Source organism: Hyaena hyaena, unplaced genomic scaffold, assembly GCF_003009895.1.
Source record: "Hyaena hyaena isolate Hyena2069 unplaced genomic scaffold, ASM300989v1 scaffold_300, whole genome shotgun sequence".
Classification (NCBI taxonomy): Eukaryota; Metazoa; Chordata; class Mammalia; order Carnivora; family Hyaenidae; genus Hyaena; species Hyaena hyaena.
In genome coordinates, this window is record NW_024080933.1 from 967,486 (window position 1) to 987,014 (window position 19,529).

The window sequence follows — 19,529 nt, forward strand, 5'->3', positions numbered from 1 at the left end:
ATCACATGCCTCCTTCCTTTTATCAGACCTCTGCCCAAACACCATGCTCTCAACCCTTTCTTTGGGTTGAGGGAGTCTACAACTGGATCCTCCTTTACACTTTATCACATACCCTATCTTTGTCTCACATCAACTTAATTTAGGTATAATTTACAAGCCACCCAATGCACACATTTTAAGTGCACAATTCCATTCTTAAAAGGTAACAACTATATGTGTCTGCGTAAGCAGCACTGCACTCATAAAATAGAACACTGCCACCACTCAAATGCCCGCTGTGCCCCATGCCTACCTCATCCCAGCCCACCACTGATCTGCTTTCTAGAGATGAGGTTTGTCTTCTCTTGAGTTTCATAAACAGGGAACCCTGTGCCTTTTGTGTCTGGCCTCTTTCACTGAGCATCATGTTCTGTAAGATTCACCATGTTGTTGTGGTATCAGTGGCTGGTTCCTTTTATTGCTTAAAAGATTTCCAATTATATAAATAGACTATAATTTGTCCATTCGTTTGTTGATTGTCATTTGGGTTCCCTTTGGTTTGCTTTCCTTTTTATTCAAAGCTCATCACCTCCTGGCATTCTATTCGCCCATAGCGATATCCACCCCTGGAAGGCAGGAATCTTGTCCCCATGACTTGTTGCTGGACCCCCAGTAGCTAGAGGAGGGCAAGGCATATAAACGGTGCTCAGGATTTGTTGAATGAAACAATATTTTTACGTTCACTTCCCTTTGTAACATAAAGCCTAGGCAAGGCACAAGCTTGTGAGCTGTGCTTCAGATCTTTCTCTTCTCTGAACCCCAGTCTGGTAACTTTAGGCCTTCACAAATTGAAACACATTGTTTGTGCTAAGTATATTTCTGTTTATATTCCTACTTCTCCTGCTGGAAGCTCTGCGGGCTTCTTCAGGAGCCCCATTATGTCACCAAACACCTTACTGCCCTTGACCCATTGCAGACTTTCTCCTTCTGGACAACAAGAAAATATAACACCTTGACCTCCCTCCAGCTGAGCAAGCCTGACCAATACCAGGTACTGGCTGCCTCTCTGCCACACTGAGCAGCCTGTAATGCAGTGGGTTAAGGGAAGGCCCTATGAGCAGGCTGCCTGGGTGTGGACCTCAACTCCACCACTTTCCATCTCTTTTTTTTTTTTAATGTTTTATTTATTTCTAGGAGAGAGACAGCGCGAGCAGGGGAGGGTCAGAGAGCAAGTTAAGTAACCTCCCTGTGCCTCAGTTTCCTCATATGCAAAGTAAGGAGTAGTGTTTCGTATTCAGTAGGGGTACTGTAAGCATCAAATAAGATAGTACATGTGAATCATTTAGAACAGTGCCTGGCCTCGTTAAATGTTCCCTTGTGGCGTCATCTGAACAGTTAGCAAATAAAAATACAAGAGAACTGCAGAGTGTTGACTAAAATTTCCTAAAAACTTTCCTACAGAGGTTACATCTTCTCAATGGTCCTATCACCCAAACTCTACTGTGCTGGGATAGACTTCACTCAGGCACCATTTCCTCTGAGACTAAATGTTTGTCATTCAGTTACACAAGACCTTTACTGAGTACCAACCATGTGCCAGGCACTGCTCTATGTACTGGGGATGCTCTTGTGAGTCAAACAGACAAGTCTCCCACTCTTCAGAGGTTTGTATCCAAGAAGAATGAAGTGGACTATAAATTAAAAGATAATGAGTTGTGTTTTTTCAAAGAGAGATGCATCTTTGCTGAGAATAGAAAGAAGCAGTGGTAGAGACATTTGGAATGAGAGGTCAGGGATGCCCAAGCTGAAGTTGCCATGCTGAGGCTGAAGCCAGGTTGACAAGCGGGCAGGTGTGAAATCAGGAGGGAGAGTAGGCAAGGTAGAGGGAATAGCTCCTGCCAAAGGCCCCGAGTCTGGGGTGAGTTTGGCATGTCCCAGAAACAGAGAACACTGTGGCTGGACTACAGGGACAGAGAAGTTGGGAGGTAGGCAAAGGGAGTTTATAGACCAGGGAAGGCTAACACCCAGCAAAGCCATCCCTACTTTTCCTGACACCCTTTATCCCCGTTGATCATTGGCTCCAGTGGGGCATCTCCCTGCCCTCAGGTGTCCAACCTGCTTCCAAGTCTGGCCCTAGCACCACTGGGCTCTGCCTTCCACTCCCTTCTCTGCTCAGCAGCATCTTTAGCAGACTTACTAAAGATATGCTGGAGGCCAGGTTCTTGGAAAACTTGAAGCGACCTCCTGTAGTTGTTAAGACTCGGGCAAATCCAAGTTCAAGTCTGTGCTTGGCCACCAACTACCATCAGTGGCACTGGATGTGTTACTTTACTTATGTAACAGCCATTACTCTCTCCTGAGAAGTGGGGATGCAAATAAAGTTTCTGGGAGGGTAAATGAGATAACATATGTCAGCACTTGCCATCATGCCTGGCACATAGCAAGTGCCCAGATAAATAATAAGTCTTATTTTTGGTGGTTACTTTCCCCACTGCTGTAGGAGGACCTGTGATAGAAGAATCAGGATTCCACCCACATAGGTGTATCCTCCTGCACTCCTTATTTCACAGAACTGTGCTTGGGTCTTCTCTACTTTTAGTCTGCTTGATCCTGACTCGTGGAGTCTTGCACAATGCATACTTATGGTCAGCAGATCCAGGTGCTGTGTCCCTAGAGAACCTAGGAGCTAATTCTCATAGCGGGTGGACCAGCAGCCCCAGCAGTGCACACAGCTGAGCCTAGTGGCATCTGGTTCACTGACTCAGATGCTGGAAGTAGGAAGTGGACTGGCATCCTGAGCAAGACAGGCGGGGCCACACTAAAGGAAGCCAGCCTCCACTGGAGCAGGGCCCTGCTGCTGTCATTGTTCCATGTACCCCTCTGCACTCAGCCACTTTGAAGGAGAGAAAAGAAATTGTGCTGAGCTTTAATGAGGAATCAGCCAAAGGCCTTGCTGGAGGCAGAAGATGAATAGGTCCCCGTGAGTGACCCATTGCTGCCAGTCGTCACCGGATGCGACCAGAGACCCTGTGGTAATGTGACTTCAAGCAGCCCTCACGTGCACGTGCTGCTTCCCTGCCATCCTACCAACTGCTGAGTGTGCCCTGCCATCTGAGGTACCATCAAAATCAGATATTGGGAGGCCAGGGATGCTGCCAGCATGGAGCAAGGGAGCAGCAGGCCGTCCGTGGCAAATGTCAACATTTATTGCTTTTCCTGTCCACATCAACCCTCAGCAAGCAGACGTTCCAAATGGCAATAAAGTTATTTCCCCCCTTCTCAGGGTCCTGGACCCAGTAATAACATCTTCCTGAAGGGCAATGAGTCCGTCTTTAACCTTACCCTCTTTGGCAGGTGTGTATCAGTGTAGCTTCCAGAAGCATCTCTTGTCGACACACTCCCTGCCTGTGGACACTCTCCCTTCTGGGAGAGTGACAGGTCCTGCTCAATGGTCCCGCCCCCTTTGCTCTCTCCTGCAGCTCCTCTTGCAAACCCACTAAGTTATCTTAATTACCATTCCTCCTTGGTCTCTGCCAAGAAGTAGGGGAGATTTATAATTAGATCAGTCAAATATTTGCTGTGGTTTATTTTTTTGCCTCTCAAGTGCTCGTAAAAGTTGCATTTTCATGCCACTCTTGGCATGACTGATGACTCAAAGCCACAGCCCTCACATTGCATGCCAACGTAGGTTATTTTTCAAAGGCCAAGGAAAAAGAGAGAACTGGGAGTGGTGGGGGTGTTTATTTTGGGCTGTTGCGCTATCACCCTGTGGGTGGCTTTATTGCCAAGTCAAGAGAGAGAAGCTGCCTTGGGAGACAGACTTCTTCCCAAAGCCAGCCCACGCACACATACACCTCCTACCGGGATTTGGTCATGTGCCTCCTAATCTCTTCCAGGGCTTCTGCAGATCTATTAGATAGAATGTGCTATGGAGCAACCCCTTAGTCAACCAAGCACAGCACAATCTCCTGAGCATCCCTATATCCAGGATTGATCGTGATGGGGTCTTAGAAAAGAGGAGACAGATGTCCCTGGTACCAAGCCTAAGTTATCAATCCCCAGTGCTGGGATATGAAAAAGACACTCTGGCCAGGGCCTCTGCCTTTGGAAAATGGCCTCCTTCTAGTGTCAGCCAGGCTGCCAAGCAAGCTGGCCAGCCTGCAGTCTAAGAATCCAAGAGAGCAGAGGCTCTCCTAGACCAGATGGCCTCCCTGCAAACCGGCTTCTCACTGAGCTCATGTACTCCCCACCCTAGAAGGCAGTCTCTTCATTTGGCTGCATTGATCCACCTTGTGTTACCAGCCTCCAACCCCTACCAAAGTTACAGCAGCCATAAGTGGTGCTCCATGATGCTGCTTAGTGCTTGTTCACCTGTGAGTAGGGTGACTATATATCCCAGACTGGAGCACTTTCTGGAGTGAAAGAAGAAGCAAGCAGTGTCAAATAGGACACTCCTGGGAAAACTAGGGTAAACAGACATCCCACACATAATAGGTTGGGTCTTGACTCCATGGCAAATATGCTGGAATCCACCCTGATCTTGGGGAGTAACTGGGAATAAAGAGAAGCATCACTCCACGATAGGCGCTACTGAAGTAACGAAGAAGCATCAACAATTCAATGGCTTGGTTTAATAAGTGTTTATTGTTTGCTCATGTCATAATTTCAGCCTTCCTCCAAGGGCTTATGCTCAGATCCAGGCCATTCCTGTCTTGTGGCTCCACCATCCTGGGCTGTAAGGGTGACCTGGCACCCTCCAGAGGCAGATAGGGGTAGAGAGTGAGCTAGTAGGAGGTGGCACAGGATGTTTTATGGCAGAGTCTGGACGTGGAGCTCATCCCACAGCTATGTTCCATTGACTGGAACATCACCGCATGCTCCCCACCCAGCAGCAAGGAGGCTGAAAAAGCGTGAGACCCCAATATAGACCATGATCAGCAATCACTACCACAGTGGACACTAAGAAACAGTGTCAAAGTAGGAAGGCAAGACAAGAGAGGGAACCAGGAAAGTCCTGAGGAGGAAAGCAGACATTGTACACCATCCCTCTGAAATTTGGGAAGGGGAAGTCATGATGGCCTCATACAGTCACCTTGCAAATCTTGATATATGGGAATGTGCAAACACCACAACTTCCCATCACATGCATGGGCTTGGTGGTCCACAACTCAGCCTTGCTGTCTGTAACTCTACCCCATCCTCTTTCCTTCCAGACAGCACATTAGGGAGTGCAAGTGATTATTATCAGAGACAAAACCTTGAATACATTCCAATTTTGTTGCTTACAGTGTAACTCATTTACAAATTTAGTATTTGATTCATTTAATATTTACTGATCAGACTCTGCTTGAGATCAATGAGATAGAGTAGTGAATCATGATAATGATAGCTGAAACCTTTAGGGCATGTCTACCATATACAAAGTACTGTTCTAAACACCATAGATGAATTGGTTCACTTAATCCTTGCAACAATGCTTTGATATAAACAGTTACTGTCCTCATTTTAAAGATAAGGAGACTGAGGCACAGAGAATTTAAATAACATGTGTGAGTGTCACAGCAAGTAAGTGGCAGTGCTAGGATTCTAACCCTAAGTAGTCTAAAGCTCAGAAGTCCTCTCTATCTCTCCATCAGGCAGTTAAACAAACCCCCCACCCCTACTCCACCCTCCTGGAGTTTACATTCTCCTGAGTAGAAAGACAATAAACATAAAAACAAGTTGTATGATTTTAGAGCTTGAAGAGTGCTTTGAAAAAAGCAAAGCACAATAGAGGGTTCAGGATTGAGTCACATCAGACATTATATCATATCACATCCACATGTCCCAGTGCCCTGTTTACAGCCCCTGGCTTGCAGATTCTGCCTTAAATGAAAACTGCCCTCCAAGCTTCTTTGGAGTGACTGAGAGAAGGCAGCCAAAATAGATGCCTCTCTCTGCTCTGGTAGATACCTTTTCCCAGAGCAATTTGATTGGTTGGACAGCTAGTACCGCTGCTGGTCCTAAGCCACTTTGGTGCTCTTGGCCAGCCAGCCAGTTCAGCGAGAGATGACTAATGTCCAAATTAATAATGAGCAATGGTTCCATACAAGTAACCACCTTGCTCAAACTTTTCCTCATGGGGGTGATATCATGGGCCCCAAATGAAGTATATTCTTCTCACCTCAGCACCAAGGAAGTTACACTCATTCCTCTGGCTGACAGCAATTTGTAGACATGGGTCTGGGTAGTTGGACATTTACGAGGTTGCTAAGGAACAAATGCTTTGGTTACAGAGGTCTCCGAAAGCAGCATTGGTTTGTTGTATCACTTCAAATCATTTATTGTATCCCATAAAGACAGTTGTGACCAATGGGATATGGGGTAGAGGAAAGAAAGCTAAATATCTATACTTGTTTTCTGAGAGATGGGAAAATTTTCCCTTCCTAAGCATTGACCATCTAACCCCCAGATGGAAAAACTGGAACCAGCTACTCCTTTGATAGTTACAACTCACCATTAAGTATCTCATAGTCATGAGGTACTTAGTAAAATTGTTATTACCTTCCAGACACTGCCCTAAGCATTATGTCATGTCATCCTTATAACATCTCCAAAAGGTGAGTATTAATATTCCCTAGTATGCAAACCAGGAAGAGTCTAAAAGTAGATTGATCCAACTTCAAATAATAGCAAGAGGCAGTCAGAATTCAAACCCCAGTTTGTCTGATGGTAAAGCCTTTGCACTTAGAATTAAAGACTCCTTTGTTTTCAATGATAACGTTTTAGATGGAAAAACTGGCAATTCTAATGATGGGGAAGTCACATTAATAGATTCCTGGACTTTAATTCTATGAAGTTCATGAAAGAGGTTATAGTAAATGTCTGTAACCTATAAAATCCTTTTTATGGAGGGGAAGTGGTGAGAGAGAGCTTAATCCCACAGTGGTGGTTTTTATCTGCTAGAGACTTGCACTTTGAATGTTTTCTGGAAGTCACAGAGCAACTGACTTTTCTGTGCAGTGATTTTAAAAGAGTTCACAGATTAGCCCATTTCTACAGGGGTCTTATTGATTTTATTGTCAACAAGTAAGAGACATTGGTGTCCTCTCTGCCTTTTCCTTCATCCTCCCTGTCTAGCCCATGGTCAAGTGGGATCCCTTCTTTCTTAAAAACATTCCTCCAAAGGTATCTCCTCTTCTCATTGACTGTCTTAATCCAGACTCCTGTCACATCATATTTGGATTTCTACAATCATTTCCCAACTGGTCTTCCTGGTTCATTTCATTCCCCCTCAAGAACATTTTGTATCCTGCCTGCAAATGAATTCCTGAAAACATTCCTTCCATTGCATCAGTCACCGCTTAGGGATCATCAGTGGCTCCAACTTGCCCACCAGAAGATTTCACCATTCTCTAGGACAGGGCTTTCTTGGGTTACACTTGCCCCCCCCCTTCTCCTCATCTTAGTAGCCTTCACTGACTACTTTATTTCTAATCGATCACTTCCAGTTATGAGCCCAGTTTCCACTGAACGAGTACAATATTTAATTGGTGGTTTCTCTGAGATATTTAGGTCTAAGTTTTTGCTTGGCCACTTAGTGGCTGTGTGACTTTTGACAAGTTGTTTGACTTCTCTGAGCCTCAGTTTTCTTATCTGTAAAATAAGATACAATTAGTACTTATCTTTAGGATTTTTGCAAGAATTGAATGAATGAAATGATGATGATGATGACGATGATGATGATGATAGCTAGCTAACATGTATTTTGTGTTTGCTCTGCTTCAAGCACTGTTCTAAATATTATCTTATTCTTCACAACAATCTATAAAATAGATACTATTATTTTCAGTTTTGCATATGGGGAAACTGAGGCACAGATAGGTGAAGCTAATGCCTGAGTCTCTCCCAGATAGTCTGGCTACACAACCATCATTCTTTTTTTTTTTAATTAAAATATAGTTGACATACAATGTTACATTAGTTTCAGGTATACAATATAGTGAACACAATCCTCATTCTTAACTAATCTTCTATTCCACCTTCCCCCTCGGTAAATGAGCAGTAAATTGTAGCTGGTAACATGAGTCTATAATTCCTCATCTGAAACTCTTGGGGAGCCAAATGATTTTTGAAAGCCGGAATTTGGAGAATTACAAAAAAGTTATACTTGGCACATACTAGGTATTATATACCCTAGTAGTGACTATACCAATAATCAGTCAATCTCTCTCTCTCTCTCTCTCTCTCTCTCTCACATGCATGAGAATGTACATAAAGAATGATCAAAGTTTGAGCTTTAAAGCTTTTTGGATTTCAAACTGCAGAAAAGGGATTGTAGCCTATATAAATAAATAAAACTATTAATGATAATTATGAGCATAATTATTGGTGGCTTATTATTACAACTTTTGTGATTCTTCTTTTACTGGATGAACTCGTAGTAAAATGTGCTCAAATGTATTCCTCAGTTAACTAATGGGGTGGGAGGGGAAGGTACTAATCATGGGGCCAGGACTGTAACCTCTTTCACACACGTCACTCTTTCTTCTTTCCCTAGTATGACTTCATGGAGCGTCTGGATGGGAAGGAGAAGTGGAGTGTGGTAGAGTCACCCAGGGAACGCCGGAGCATACAGACCCTGGTTCAAAATGAAGCCGTGTTTGTACAGTACCTGGATGTGGGCCTGTGGCACCTGGCCTTCTACAATGATGGCAAAGACAAAGAGATGGTTTCCTTCAACACTGTTGTCTTAGGTAGGTATGGGGTCTCTGAGGTGATATGCCACCAAGGGAAGAACGGAAACATTCTGGATTTCTCTGTAGAAGGCGCATCTTCCAATGTAGTTTCGACTGTATTGGAAACCAAAGCAGAATCCCTTACTTAGGCCTCAGAGTATCTTCCACCTAAAACTAGCCCTGATTAAAATAGGAAGGCTGTCTACAGGATCCTGTTGTGGTAAAGAGCTTGGGTTGGACAGGCTGATTCAAGTCCTGGCCATACAACCTACATAAATCATTGGACTTTTGCATGCTTCACTTACCTTGTGGTGAGATAGAACTAGGACCCATGGCATAAGGCTCTTGTGAGGATCAAATAACATAAAGTACATAAATCTCTAAACATGCACTAGGGATTCCAATAAATATAGACCATTCACATCAGCTCAGAATTTCTCTTTAAAATCCAGGAAAGCTCAAAATAAAAAGTCCTTTTTAAAAAAACATAAAAATAAATCAAGAAAAGGATATAGACATAAGGAAAAAAAAATCATATCTTTGTTCCCAAGTAGGTAAATCTCAAAATGCTTTAATTAAGCACTGGTCACTTTTGGCATGTTTTAGCCCTATGTTTTATTAGCTTTCAAAGGAGAAGCTATGGTTTTATTCAAAATGTCCTCTTATATGTGCTTACAAATCTCTGAATGGGTGATTAGTTTGAGAAGATGTTTTCTAAAGCAAACCTTAAGAATTTTAACAATTATATAAGCTACAGATATTTTCATTAAATCTATTTTGTCATTAGGTTTTTATCCTGATGAAGATAACAGATCCTGGGTAGAACATTTATGAACTGGGGCGGTGTTTCACAGAGGAATACACTGAGGCTCAGAAAACTGAGTCCCTTCAGGTCCCCAGGATATAGACATGGTAGAAAAGGCATAGGCTCCTTGGTCTTTCTGCATGTTCTTTCCAATGTGCTTATTTGTGGATGTTGAGTTTCACTGGAGGTGCCTCAATAAAGTAGTGTCATGAGGAAAGACTTGGTGATAGAGGGCTTAATCCCAGTTTTGCTTTTCATCTCCTAACTGGGAAAGTCACTTACATCCCAGACCTTCAGTTTCATTTGTGAAAACATAGTAACTATGTCCATGAAGGGAAGGATGATGTGACTTTACATATGGACTGTGCCTACAATGGAGCTAGTAGTCCCCCAAATAAGAGCTGATGGATTTTTTGGAGCCTATCTTGTACAACTGTTTTTCTAGTGACTTCATTTTCAGAACTTCTTTATTGGCCACATGGATTTCTCTGAGGGGTTCCTTAATTCTTGAAAGATCTATGTAAGCCAACTGAGAATGTAGGTGGCAATTTGTTATCAATAGCCACAACTTCCAAATGGTATAAAATCAGGATTTGGTATTGACTGTAGCATCAAAGTTAAACCTTATTCCCTCTGCTAAGGAAAAATTGCCCTATCAGGACTAGCCAAATGGTCTAAAGCAGGGGTTGGCACACTGTAGCCTATGGACTGAGTCTGGCCCACTGCCTGCTTTTATAAATAAAGTTTTTTCTGGAGCACAGCCATGTTCATCTGTTGACATATTGTCTCTGGCAGCTAAAACAACAGAGTTGAGTAGTAGCAACAGAGACAGTTTGGCTGACAAAACCTAAATATTTACTTTCTGTCCCTTTACAGAAAAAGTTTGCCAACCCCTGCTCTAAACTAATGTCATAAACTTTGTATAATGGAAGCCACTGGAAAATGTCTTCCACAGTGACAGAAAATTTCCAGAATCAGATTACATACCAATGGGGGATGAGGAGAAGTGAAAAGTTTGATAAAAACCAGCTCACAGGAGGAAAAAAGTAGTTTGAGATGTTGAGATTAAGAACAATCTTGGGGCACCTGGGTGGCTTAGTCAGTTAAGCGTCCGACTTTCGCTTAGGTCATGATCTCGTGGTTCGTGGGTTCGAGCCCCACGTCGGGCTCTGTGCTGACTGCCAGCTCAGAGCCTGGAGCCTATTTCAGAGTCTGTGTCTCCCTCTCTCTCTGACCCTCCCCTGCTCAGCTGTCTCTCTCTCTCCTAGAAATAAATAAAAATATTTTAAAAAAAGAAAAAAGAACAGTCTTAAGTTTAAGAACATGATGAGGGGGACGCCTGGGTGGCTTGGTTGGTTGAACATCCAACTTTGGCTCAGGTTCATGATCTCATGGTTCATGGGTTCAAGCCCCACATCGGCTTTGTGCTGACAGTGCAGAGCCTGATTGGGATTCTCTCTCTCTGCCCCTCCCCCACTCACTCCCACAAGAGAAAAAAGAAAGAATATGAGAAATCATACCCTTTGTGTCACCTTGTATTTAAACTCGAAAGGCTTAGCACAATCATAAAACCACATGCCATAAACAGCAGCTGGCTTAGTTGGCACCTACAAGGACTCACTGAATGGTTAATAACAAAAACAAATACACATTTATGGGGTGCTGACAATTTGCTCACCTCTGGATCAGTCCCTCTGGGAGTACTAGGCCAGTCAACCCATAGAGTAGTCATGTGAGGTAGGTACCTCCAGCGTTCTATCTTCTAGCAGAAAAGCGACCACTGAGAAAAGTTAAACAACTTGCCCAAGGTTGTACACACAAATCCAGGGTGGAGTCAGCATCCAAACTCCCCAGAGCCTATGCTCTTAACCACTGGATTGCTTTGGATTCCAGCCAAATAAATCCCTTTCCTGCTGCACAGCAAGTTTTCTGGGGGTCAGATTATCTAATAATGGCTTCTGCCTTCCATCTCCTTTATCCACATAGACACAGACGTTGTGGTAGTGAGATACCCTTCCCCCAGGCCATTACCCTCATTCGCCTGTCAGAGATGGGAATAGCAGTTCTCCCCAGAGAATTTCTCTTGTCTGGACTGGAGCTCGAAGAGAAAGTCAAAGGTAATCAGCCTAATAATTGGGCAGACATCTTGATAGAGCAATGATAGTAATTGGCCTGAAATGCAGGGAAAAGAACAGTGTTTTCTTTGGTTCAGAGATTTTCCCACACATATCTATTATCAGAACGTTCTCCATCAAGAACAGCCAGGAGCACTGAAAGCCCCTGCGATATGAAACAGAAGAAAAAATGTTAGACGGGTGTCAACCAGCGATCACACTAAATATACCTTTGACTCACGGAAGTCTTTTGATGTGTTTTGGAAAGAAGCAGGCTGCTTTCAGAAATGAGTTTAATCTCAGGGGACAACAGAGTGGCATACTCAAAGTGCGGTGCAGATTTACTAGAGACCGCCCTCTGCGTGTGTAAAAACCCCATTTCCTGGGCTTCCTCTCAGCACCTGCCATTGTTTCCTCAAGAAAATTCAAGCCAGGCTGACAGAAAGGAAAACTGATAATATCACATCCGTACTATTTGATCCAGTGTTGCAAAAGAGGAACTAAAAGTGTGGGTTCCCTTTATAATTCAGCAGCACCATGTGGTTGCTCTTTCCAAAACTGTAGAAATGCTGAGAAAATGCAATGAAAAATACTCATCATTACAGCTTTTGCTTATATTGGATTCTTCTACCCTTCTACACACACACATGCACACACACGTGTGTGAATACACTTTGACAAGGTGTTTGACAAGGTGACAAGGTGTTGACCAAGGACCTGTTGTATACCAAGCATTAAGAATACCTCAGTGAATACCCAGTGAATATCAGGTCTGTTCCTCATGGAGCCTGATAAGAGAATACAGACACATGAAAGGCTGATAGTAGGAATTACAGGAACATAGAGAAAGGGATACAAAACCCTTCTTGATTGAGAGAAGGTAGGGAAGGAAGATGCCTAGGAGCTAAATATTTTATAAACTGACATTAAGGATAAATACTTCAGCTAAAGGGCAAGAGAGGCACTCCAGCCCAGCAAAGAGCTTGGTCCTTTTCCATGGGACTCCAGTGACAAAAACCTCCCTCAACCTCTGCTGCCTAAAGATGGTACATTTTGAAACAGGGTGCTTTGAGCTCAACAGTGTTAGGGATATTGTGATTTTTTTAAATTTTTTAAGGTTTATTTATTTTTGAGAGAGAGAGAGAGAGAGACAAAGTGTGAACAGGGGAGGGGCAGAGAGAGAGGGAGACACAAAATCTGAAGCAGGCTCCAGGTTCTGAGTTGTCATCACAGGGCCCAATGTGGGGCTTGAACCCATAAACCATGAGATCATGACCTGAGCTGAAGTCAGACACTCACCGACTGAGCCACCCAGGTGCTCCTCAGCAGGGTCAGTTTGCACCAAACCATTCTCAGACCTGGATGCTGGTCGAGGGAGAAGCAATCTCTACATAACTGTAGATGCAAAGTGGACACTTAAAATGTCCGCACTACGCCACTTAAAATGCAAAGTGGACAGTGCCATTTCTATGTTGAAGACTGCTTGTTCCCATCAGTCACAGAAAAGAATCCAACTCATCTGCATGACCTACAGGACCCCAGATGATCTGACCCCTGCCTGGATCTCTCCAAACTCATTTCATATCACTCTATTCCTTTTCGCTACCCTCCAGCCACATTGGATCAGTTCTGCTATTTTCCACCTCAGGGACTTTACATAAGCTATTCCTACTGCCTAAAATACTCTTTTCTTAGCTCTTCACTTGCCTATCCCAGCTCAGCGTTAAATATCACCTGCATAGAATGGAGAGGCCCTTTCTGGTCTTCCTCCCTGAGTAGCTTCCTCCTGCTACTCCCTTTCAATGTATCCTATTCTATTCAAAGTGCTTATCACAACTTTTACTTGTTTTATTCATTGATATATTGGTGGCAGAAGGGAGGGCTGTATTCTCCATGACAGTAGAAGTTACATTAGGGCAGGGACCTTCCCTGTCTTATTCATCCTTGTATTCACCAATGTCTTTTACAGTGCCTCACATATAATAAGTGTTTAGTTAATAAAGTGAACCATATGTTAAGAATTATTACAGGTCTGAGAGCTCACCCTAATTGTAAGCTAACCTGTTAGCCTGCCACAATTTCATAGATATTATCAGAAGACATGAAACTCTTGGGTCAGAGACAAGGGCCTTTATTACTCAGAGCAATGCAATATCCAGATATTAGTATATGTGCCAGTCCTCCAAGCCCTAGTTCCCACAGGGTTACATGAACAGGGTCACATGATACCTGCACATGTAATACGTTGCATCATAGAAAAGAAATCTTGAGTTTATTATGTCCGAGTCTCTCCAAATGGGCTCTGGGCCTTCTCGTTCTTTGCTCTAGAGGGAAATATTATCTTTACTATCCTGGACAGTAAGAAAACCTGCCCTTTGCTCTGGAGACAGACACTATACCGGTCCTCCAAAGCAGTTCACTGTGCAGACAACCTTGAAAAGATAGTCCAGAACTAAGGCAGTCAGTGTCTCAGCTCACAAGACATTCAGAAATACGTATGGAGAATTGGAGACATGGAGAATTATCTCCCCAAACCATGTGAAATTACTGATTTTTGACCTGCAGAAGCAACTACTTCATGATTCAACCTAAACCTTCTTGAATGAATGCATACCTGATGAATTAGTGGAAATCAGTAGCCACCTGGATATTTCTCAGCCCACCCATGGAGCCAACCTCAAAGAGTTTCAGCTTGAAGTGCTAATTGATAAACATTCAAGAAATTGGTTTGATGGAGTCTGTAGTCTTTTACCTGATTTCAGAAAAGCAACTATACTCACTTGGTTCTCCTCAGAGTGCCAGAAACCAACTGCAGCTTGGTTCTGGAAGAAGAGAACTAGGAAGGGAAACACTAGAAAGAAAGTAGTATGCACAGTTTTGATTTTCAGTCCAAAGTGGAAGTAATTGGAAATTTTGGTTTAAAGGAAAAACCTTCCTTACCGCTCTCAGGTTACTCCATTCAGAACCAGCTGACTTTCATGCAGCATCCACCAAGTCAGTGACCCAGACCCCCCAAGGGTTTGGTAAAGGTCACACTCTGGCCATGATAGCTTGTGTTTTTCTTTTCATCATCTTAGTAATTTGACACCTGAAAGAATAAATGTGTTTATTTTAATTTAAGGCAAAAAAAATGAGGATGATAATAATGATAATTTTAAGAGCATGTCTTCATCTGTGTACACCCAAATCAACATGAAAAAGTTCCAAAATGATCCCTTTGAAATTATGACTTGAGAGCACACATAGAAAGGTAAATCACGAAGCAAGACAGCTCTGCTGGTTAGAACAAATGGGAACTAATTGATTTTCATGAAAAACAAGATCTGCAAAAGGTAGGCATAAAAGGACTTTTATATGACCTAAAACCTACTGCTTAATGCATCCAAAATCATGCCTAATTGGTCAGTCTTACACATTTGGATTTTTGTTTCCTTAAAGCAAGAGATTTCTTTACAAACCTGGGATCAGGAACAATCACTGTCATTTGGAGACTCCTCCCCTGTACCTGAGACTAAAGGCTGATGTCCCACACATCAGACCATATCTCAGATTGATAGTCTGAAAAGAGGAGGGCCAGGGAAGGGAAGGGGACAGCATTCATAATGCTTTAAACCTGTCAACATTCAGACGTGGGAAACTTCAGATTTGAAATCCAAATAAGTTATTTCTTTTGAAAAAGCAGATGTTGCAGCAATACTAACCCTACATTCCTGCCTGGATGTTAGTGAGATAGAGAGCAGTGGCTACTTCCATGCATTGTTCACATTGCCCTCATCCCTTTAATTTCCATTCCTTGCACTCACTCACACTCGCTACCAGTAGCCTGTGGGCACTTGAGGTTACTACCACTGGTCTTCAAAAATGGTGGGTGGTTAATTACCAAATTGCTTCATCAGCAGGCAGGGGAAATGATAGTTGCTAAGTTTCTCTCTTTTTCAGATTCAGTGCAAGATTGTCCACGTAACTGCCATGGGAATGGCGAATGTGTGTCCGGGCTGTGTCACTGCTTCCCAGGATTTCTAGGAGCAGACTGTGCTAAAGGTACTTGCCACTACTTCCCTGGTATGGTTGGATAACAAGACTTAGGCTTCTTTGAAAGTGTGAATGAAGGGGCAACAAAGAAGAACCCCCCCTCAGAATTCCACTGGGGCAACTTGTAAGCCCATGCATGCTAGAAGACCTGTCTCTTTAGCAAAGAGCAGGTTTTAATATATGACAATTGGCCAATATATCTATAAGAGCAGGGAGGTTATCCTTGGCATCGAGGTGTGCTAAGAAAGATTTGCTAAAAATTAGATGGTTGGATTTCCTGTAAAAGCAAAAGTGAATTACCATCACTCCTTTCTTATAATCATTAACTTCTATGTAATGGAAGATTAAGCATCTCAGGGTTAGTAAATTTCATTCATTCTGGCCAGCTACGCTCTCAATCTAGGAAGCGCTATTTATCTTGGTGGAATCGGTTTTAAATTGTATTATTAATTTATCTACACTCCTTTGCACAGAATTGCTGGGGCCCTGGGATTCTTGGGGGAAAGGTAATATAAGAGAAAATTACTCTCACAAAAACAGGGGACTTAGGGGCTGCATACCTAGCCTGCAAAAGACCTTGAGCATAACCTTCAAGTGGCTCTGTCAGAGGCAAGTGTAAGAGAAAGCAGAGCTTCTCACCCTTTTTAGATATGGTGTGCACACTCACATACACATATGTATATTCTAGGTAGATACAACTATAAAATTAAAATTAAACTTTCACAAAACTACACTTATCTTTGCTCCATGATTCCTTTCTATTTCATCTAAAAACACCCGTTAAAACCAACTACTCTGATTGGGGCATCTTGAGGGCTCAGCATCCCACTCTTGATTTCAGCACAGGACATGATCTCACACTTTGTGGTATCAAGCCCCACGCTCTTAGCGTGGAGCCTGCTTGGGATTCTCCCTCACCCTTTCTCTCTGTCTCTCCTTTGCTCATTCTGTCAGTCTGTCTGTCTGTCTCTGTCTCTCTCTCTCAAAATAAATAAACTTAAAGAAAACACTGCACTGATTCCTCACCCACCAGCAGGTCATATCCCAGTATGGAAAGGAATGAGGAAGAGTTTCAGAGCCCTTGCTGAGGAGTCAGGCATTTCTGGGTTGAATCTCCACCCTGCCACTGAGTGTCTCTGTGACTTTGAGCAAGTGACCTAACATTTCTGAATCTAACATTTCTAAATTTCTGAATCTCAGTTTCCTCCTATGGAAAGGTGGGGAGTTCCTTCACAAGTTCACTGTGAGGATGGTATGAGGCAAACACACCCAAAGCTCTTAGCAGAACATATTGTGATCCCTCAAAGAGTTTATGTTTACCACTTTTAATTTATGTATATCACATTATATTTATTTATATATTTAAACAATCTTTTCATCATTTTTATGTGCCCTTCATTAAAAAGCCATCATCATGCCTTGATGTGCTGAGAGAGAGACACTTATTAATAAAGCTACTCTGTAAATGCTAACTAGAGCCACTCCTTTTTCCCATTCTCCCCACAATTGCTGGAGAAAATTGCATTTCAGATATTCACAATAGCTGAAATATTTGTGATTCCCAGTTTTCTGAGTGCTGAGTGATAAGCAAAGGGGACTTCCTTGAACTTGAAGTTCTGGATTTGGTTGCACATGCATGAGACCAATCCCTAAATGATACCAACTACAGACATATCCTCTATCATTAAGTAATATGAAAGTTTTAGTAAACTTGTCAGATACCAAAGGAAAGCACAGCAAGAAGCCTGTATCCAGTGGCATGCGGACACATCACCAAGTAGACCGTGGACACTTGAGTGCTTTGCTCAGCTAGGTTCTGAGGCACCATGAAGGGGGAAGAATGAATGACACAGAGCTTCACTGTACCGGCCACTTTTCCTTGTGAATGCTATAAAGGAGGGAAAACCTCAATACTGCTTGAATGGCCTTTCTTTCATAATCTAATTTTCCTAGGAGTGAAGACATTAATGAGAGGAAGAATAGAACAGTCCTTTCATATGTGGCTGCAAATGGGCTCAGCCCTCCGCTGCATGGCCTGTGAGCTGTAAATGTATATTAACACTGACACACACCGATGTATTATTAATCCTAAAAACCATGTGTGCTCTGGCAGCACATCCAGTAACTGCCCTTTCAGGCCTAAGTACCTCAGCCATTTAAGAACTCCTCGCTCTAAATCCATTTGCAGATGGGCGTCCATTCTGCATTATGGATCTGTAATGGTGTGTGCATTTAGCTGCTTAAAAGGACTCTCGGTGTGAGTTTTGCATTCACCACCTGCACTGTGGCTGGGCGCACTCTCCAAGTGTGTATTAGCCATGGTATATAATTGATCCTTGTGAAACAAATATTGAGCGGCTGTTAAGAGTAGTTACTCCTGCATACTCGGGAGCTATTCCTGTAATCAGCCTTTGAACTTGTTGTATATTTTAATTTAGCTCTTGATGCCTACAGTGGGAAAAATTGAATATTTGAAGAATAAAACGGTTTTTCCTTGTTTCCCTATTTATTCTTGGCAAAGTTGGCTAAAGAGTATTATGAGTAAACTTCAACCTCTTTGCCCTAAATATATTTCTTCCTTAGTATTTTTGAAATGGACACAGGTTAAGCTACTTCATTAACAATATTGGGAAATATTCTAAGCCCTTTTTTCCCCAAACTTTGCTCTTTCATGTACCACCTTTATGATTTTCAAAATCATGAATTCATGAACCATCTATATTATTATTTACTTAACATATTTCTCTAAGTCAGCTCATTACATTTACATTAATGAATTTATCCTGAAAGGAACAATGTCAAAATCCAAAATTTTAAAAGAGAAAAGTTATCAACTGCAATAAAGAGGATATGTCAGTACCACCTCTGACCCTATTGAGAGAGGAATATTTTCACGGTCATCAGCATTCAAGCTAAGTCATCTTCTCACACACTTATTGCACTTCAAGAATCACAAACATGGACCTGAGCCCATGCACACCAGCCTGGCTTCTAGAGAGATTCAACTCTTTAACATTTCATTTTATAAATATCGGCTCATCAGAGTAACAAAAATTCTTAGCTGTGTGATTAAGTTAGCGAACAAAAATCGTAACCTGTGTGATGAAGTGAGAAACCAGCAAAAATAGACACTCAGATTTAACTGTAAGAGCTTCAAGTGATTAAATGTAATGATTAGCACCTGAGTTAAGTCTCCACTTCAAATTGTTTTTAAATAATAACAAATAGTTATTAAGTATTAAATATGTAGAAGGCATTGTATGAAGTACTTAAAACATACCACTTTATCCTTTCTCATATCAATATGAGATAAATCCTATTTTAACTACCCCCCCATGTTTGAAATTTTTTTTATATTGAAATCCCTTCCGACTTGCAGACAAATTGCAAAAATAGTACAGAGTTCCTGTGCAGAGTTCACCTAATGTCAACATTTTAAATTATAATGGTTCAATTATTGAAACCAGGAAATTAACACTGAAGCAATGCTATTAACTGATTTACAGACTTTTTTTTTTTTTCCCCCCAATTTTGCCCTTCCTTTTCTGGTCCTGATCCCACGTTGTATTTAGCTGTCATGTCTCCTATGTCCCCTCCAATTTGTGAAGAGTCCTCAGTCTTTGCCTTGTGCTTCATGACTTTGACCGTTTTGAAGAGTACCAGTCAGGTATATTTTAGTATGTCCCTCAGTGTGGGTTTGTCCGATGTTTTCTCGAGATTAGGTTGAAACTGCACAGTTTTAGCCAAATGCTGTGCCCTCCTCAGTGAATCTTATCAAGGATACACCTCTGATTTTTAATAAAAGAAAAGTTAGAATGTGGTTGTGTGCGAGTGTGAGTCTCTGTGTGCACATGTACCTCCCTTCCCCCAGCACCGCTGTGG

General features: G+C 42.4%; 1 protein-coding gene across 1 annotated transcript in view; it reads left to right on the forward strand.

Annotated features, from left to right (window-relative positions):
* Positions 1-19,529, forward strand: part of TENM2 (teneurin transmembrane protein 2) — a 1,153,031-nt gene that overhangs the window by 951,368 nt on the left and 182,134 nt on the right. The window contains 2 exon segments of the mRNA XM_039247655.1: positions 8,519-8,714; positions 15,555-15,656. Of these exon segments, the coding sequence (XP_039103586.1) occupies positions 8,519-8,714; positions 15,555-15,656 (298 nt within the window).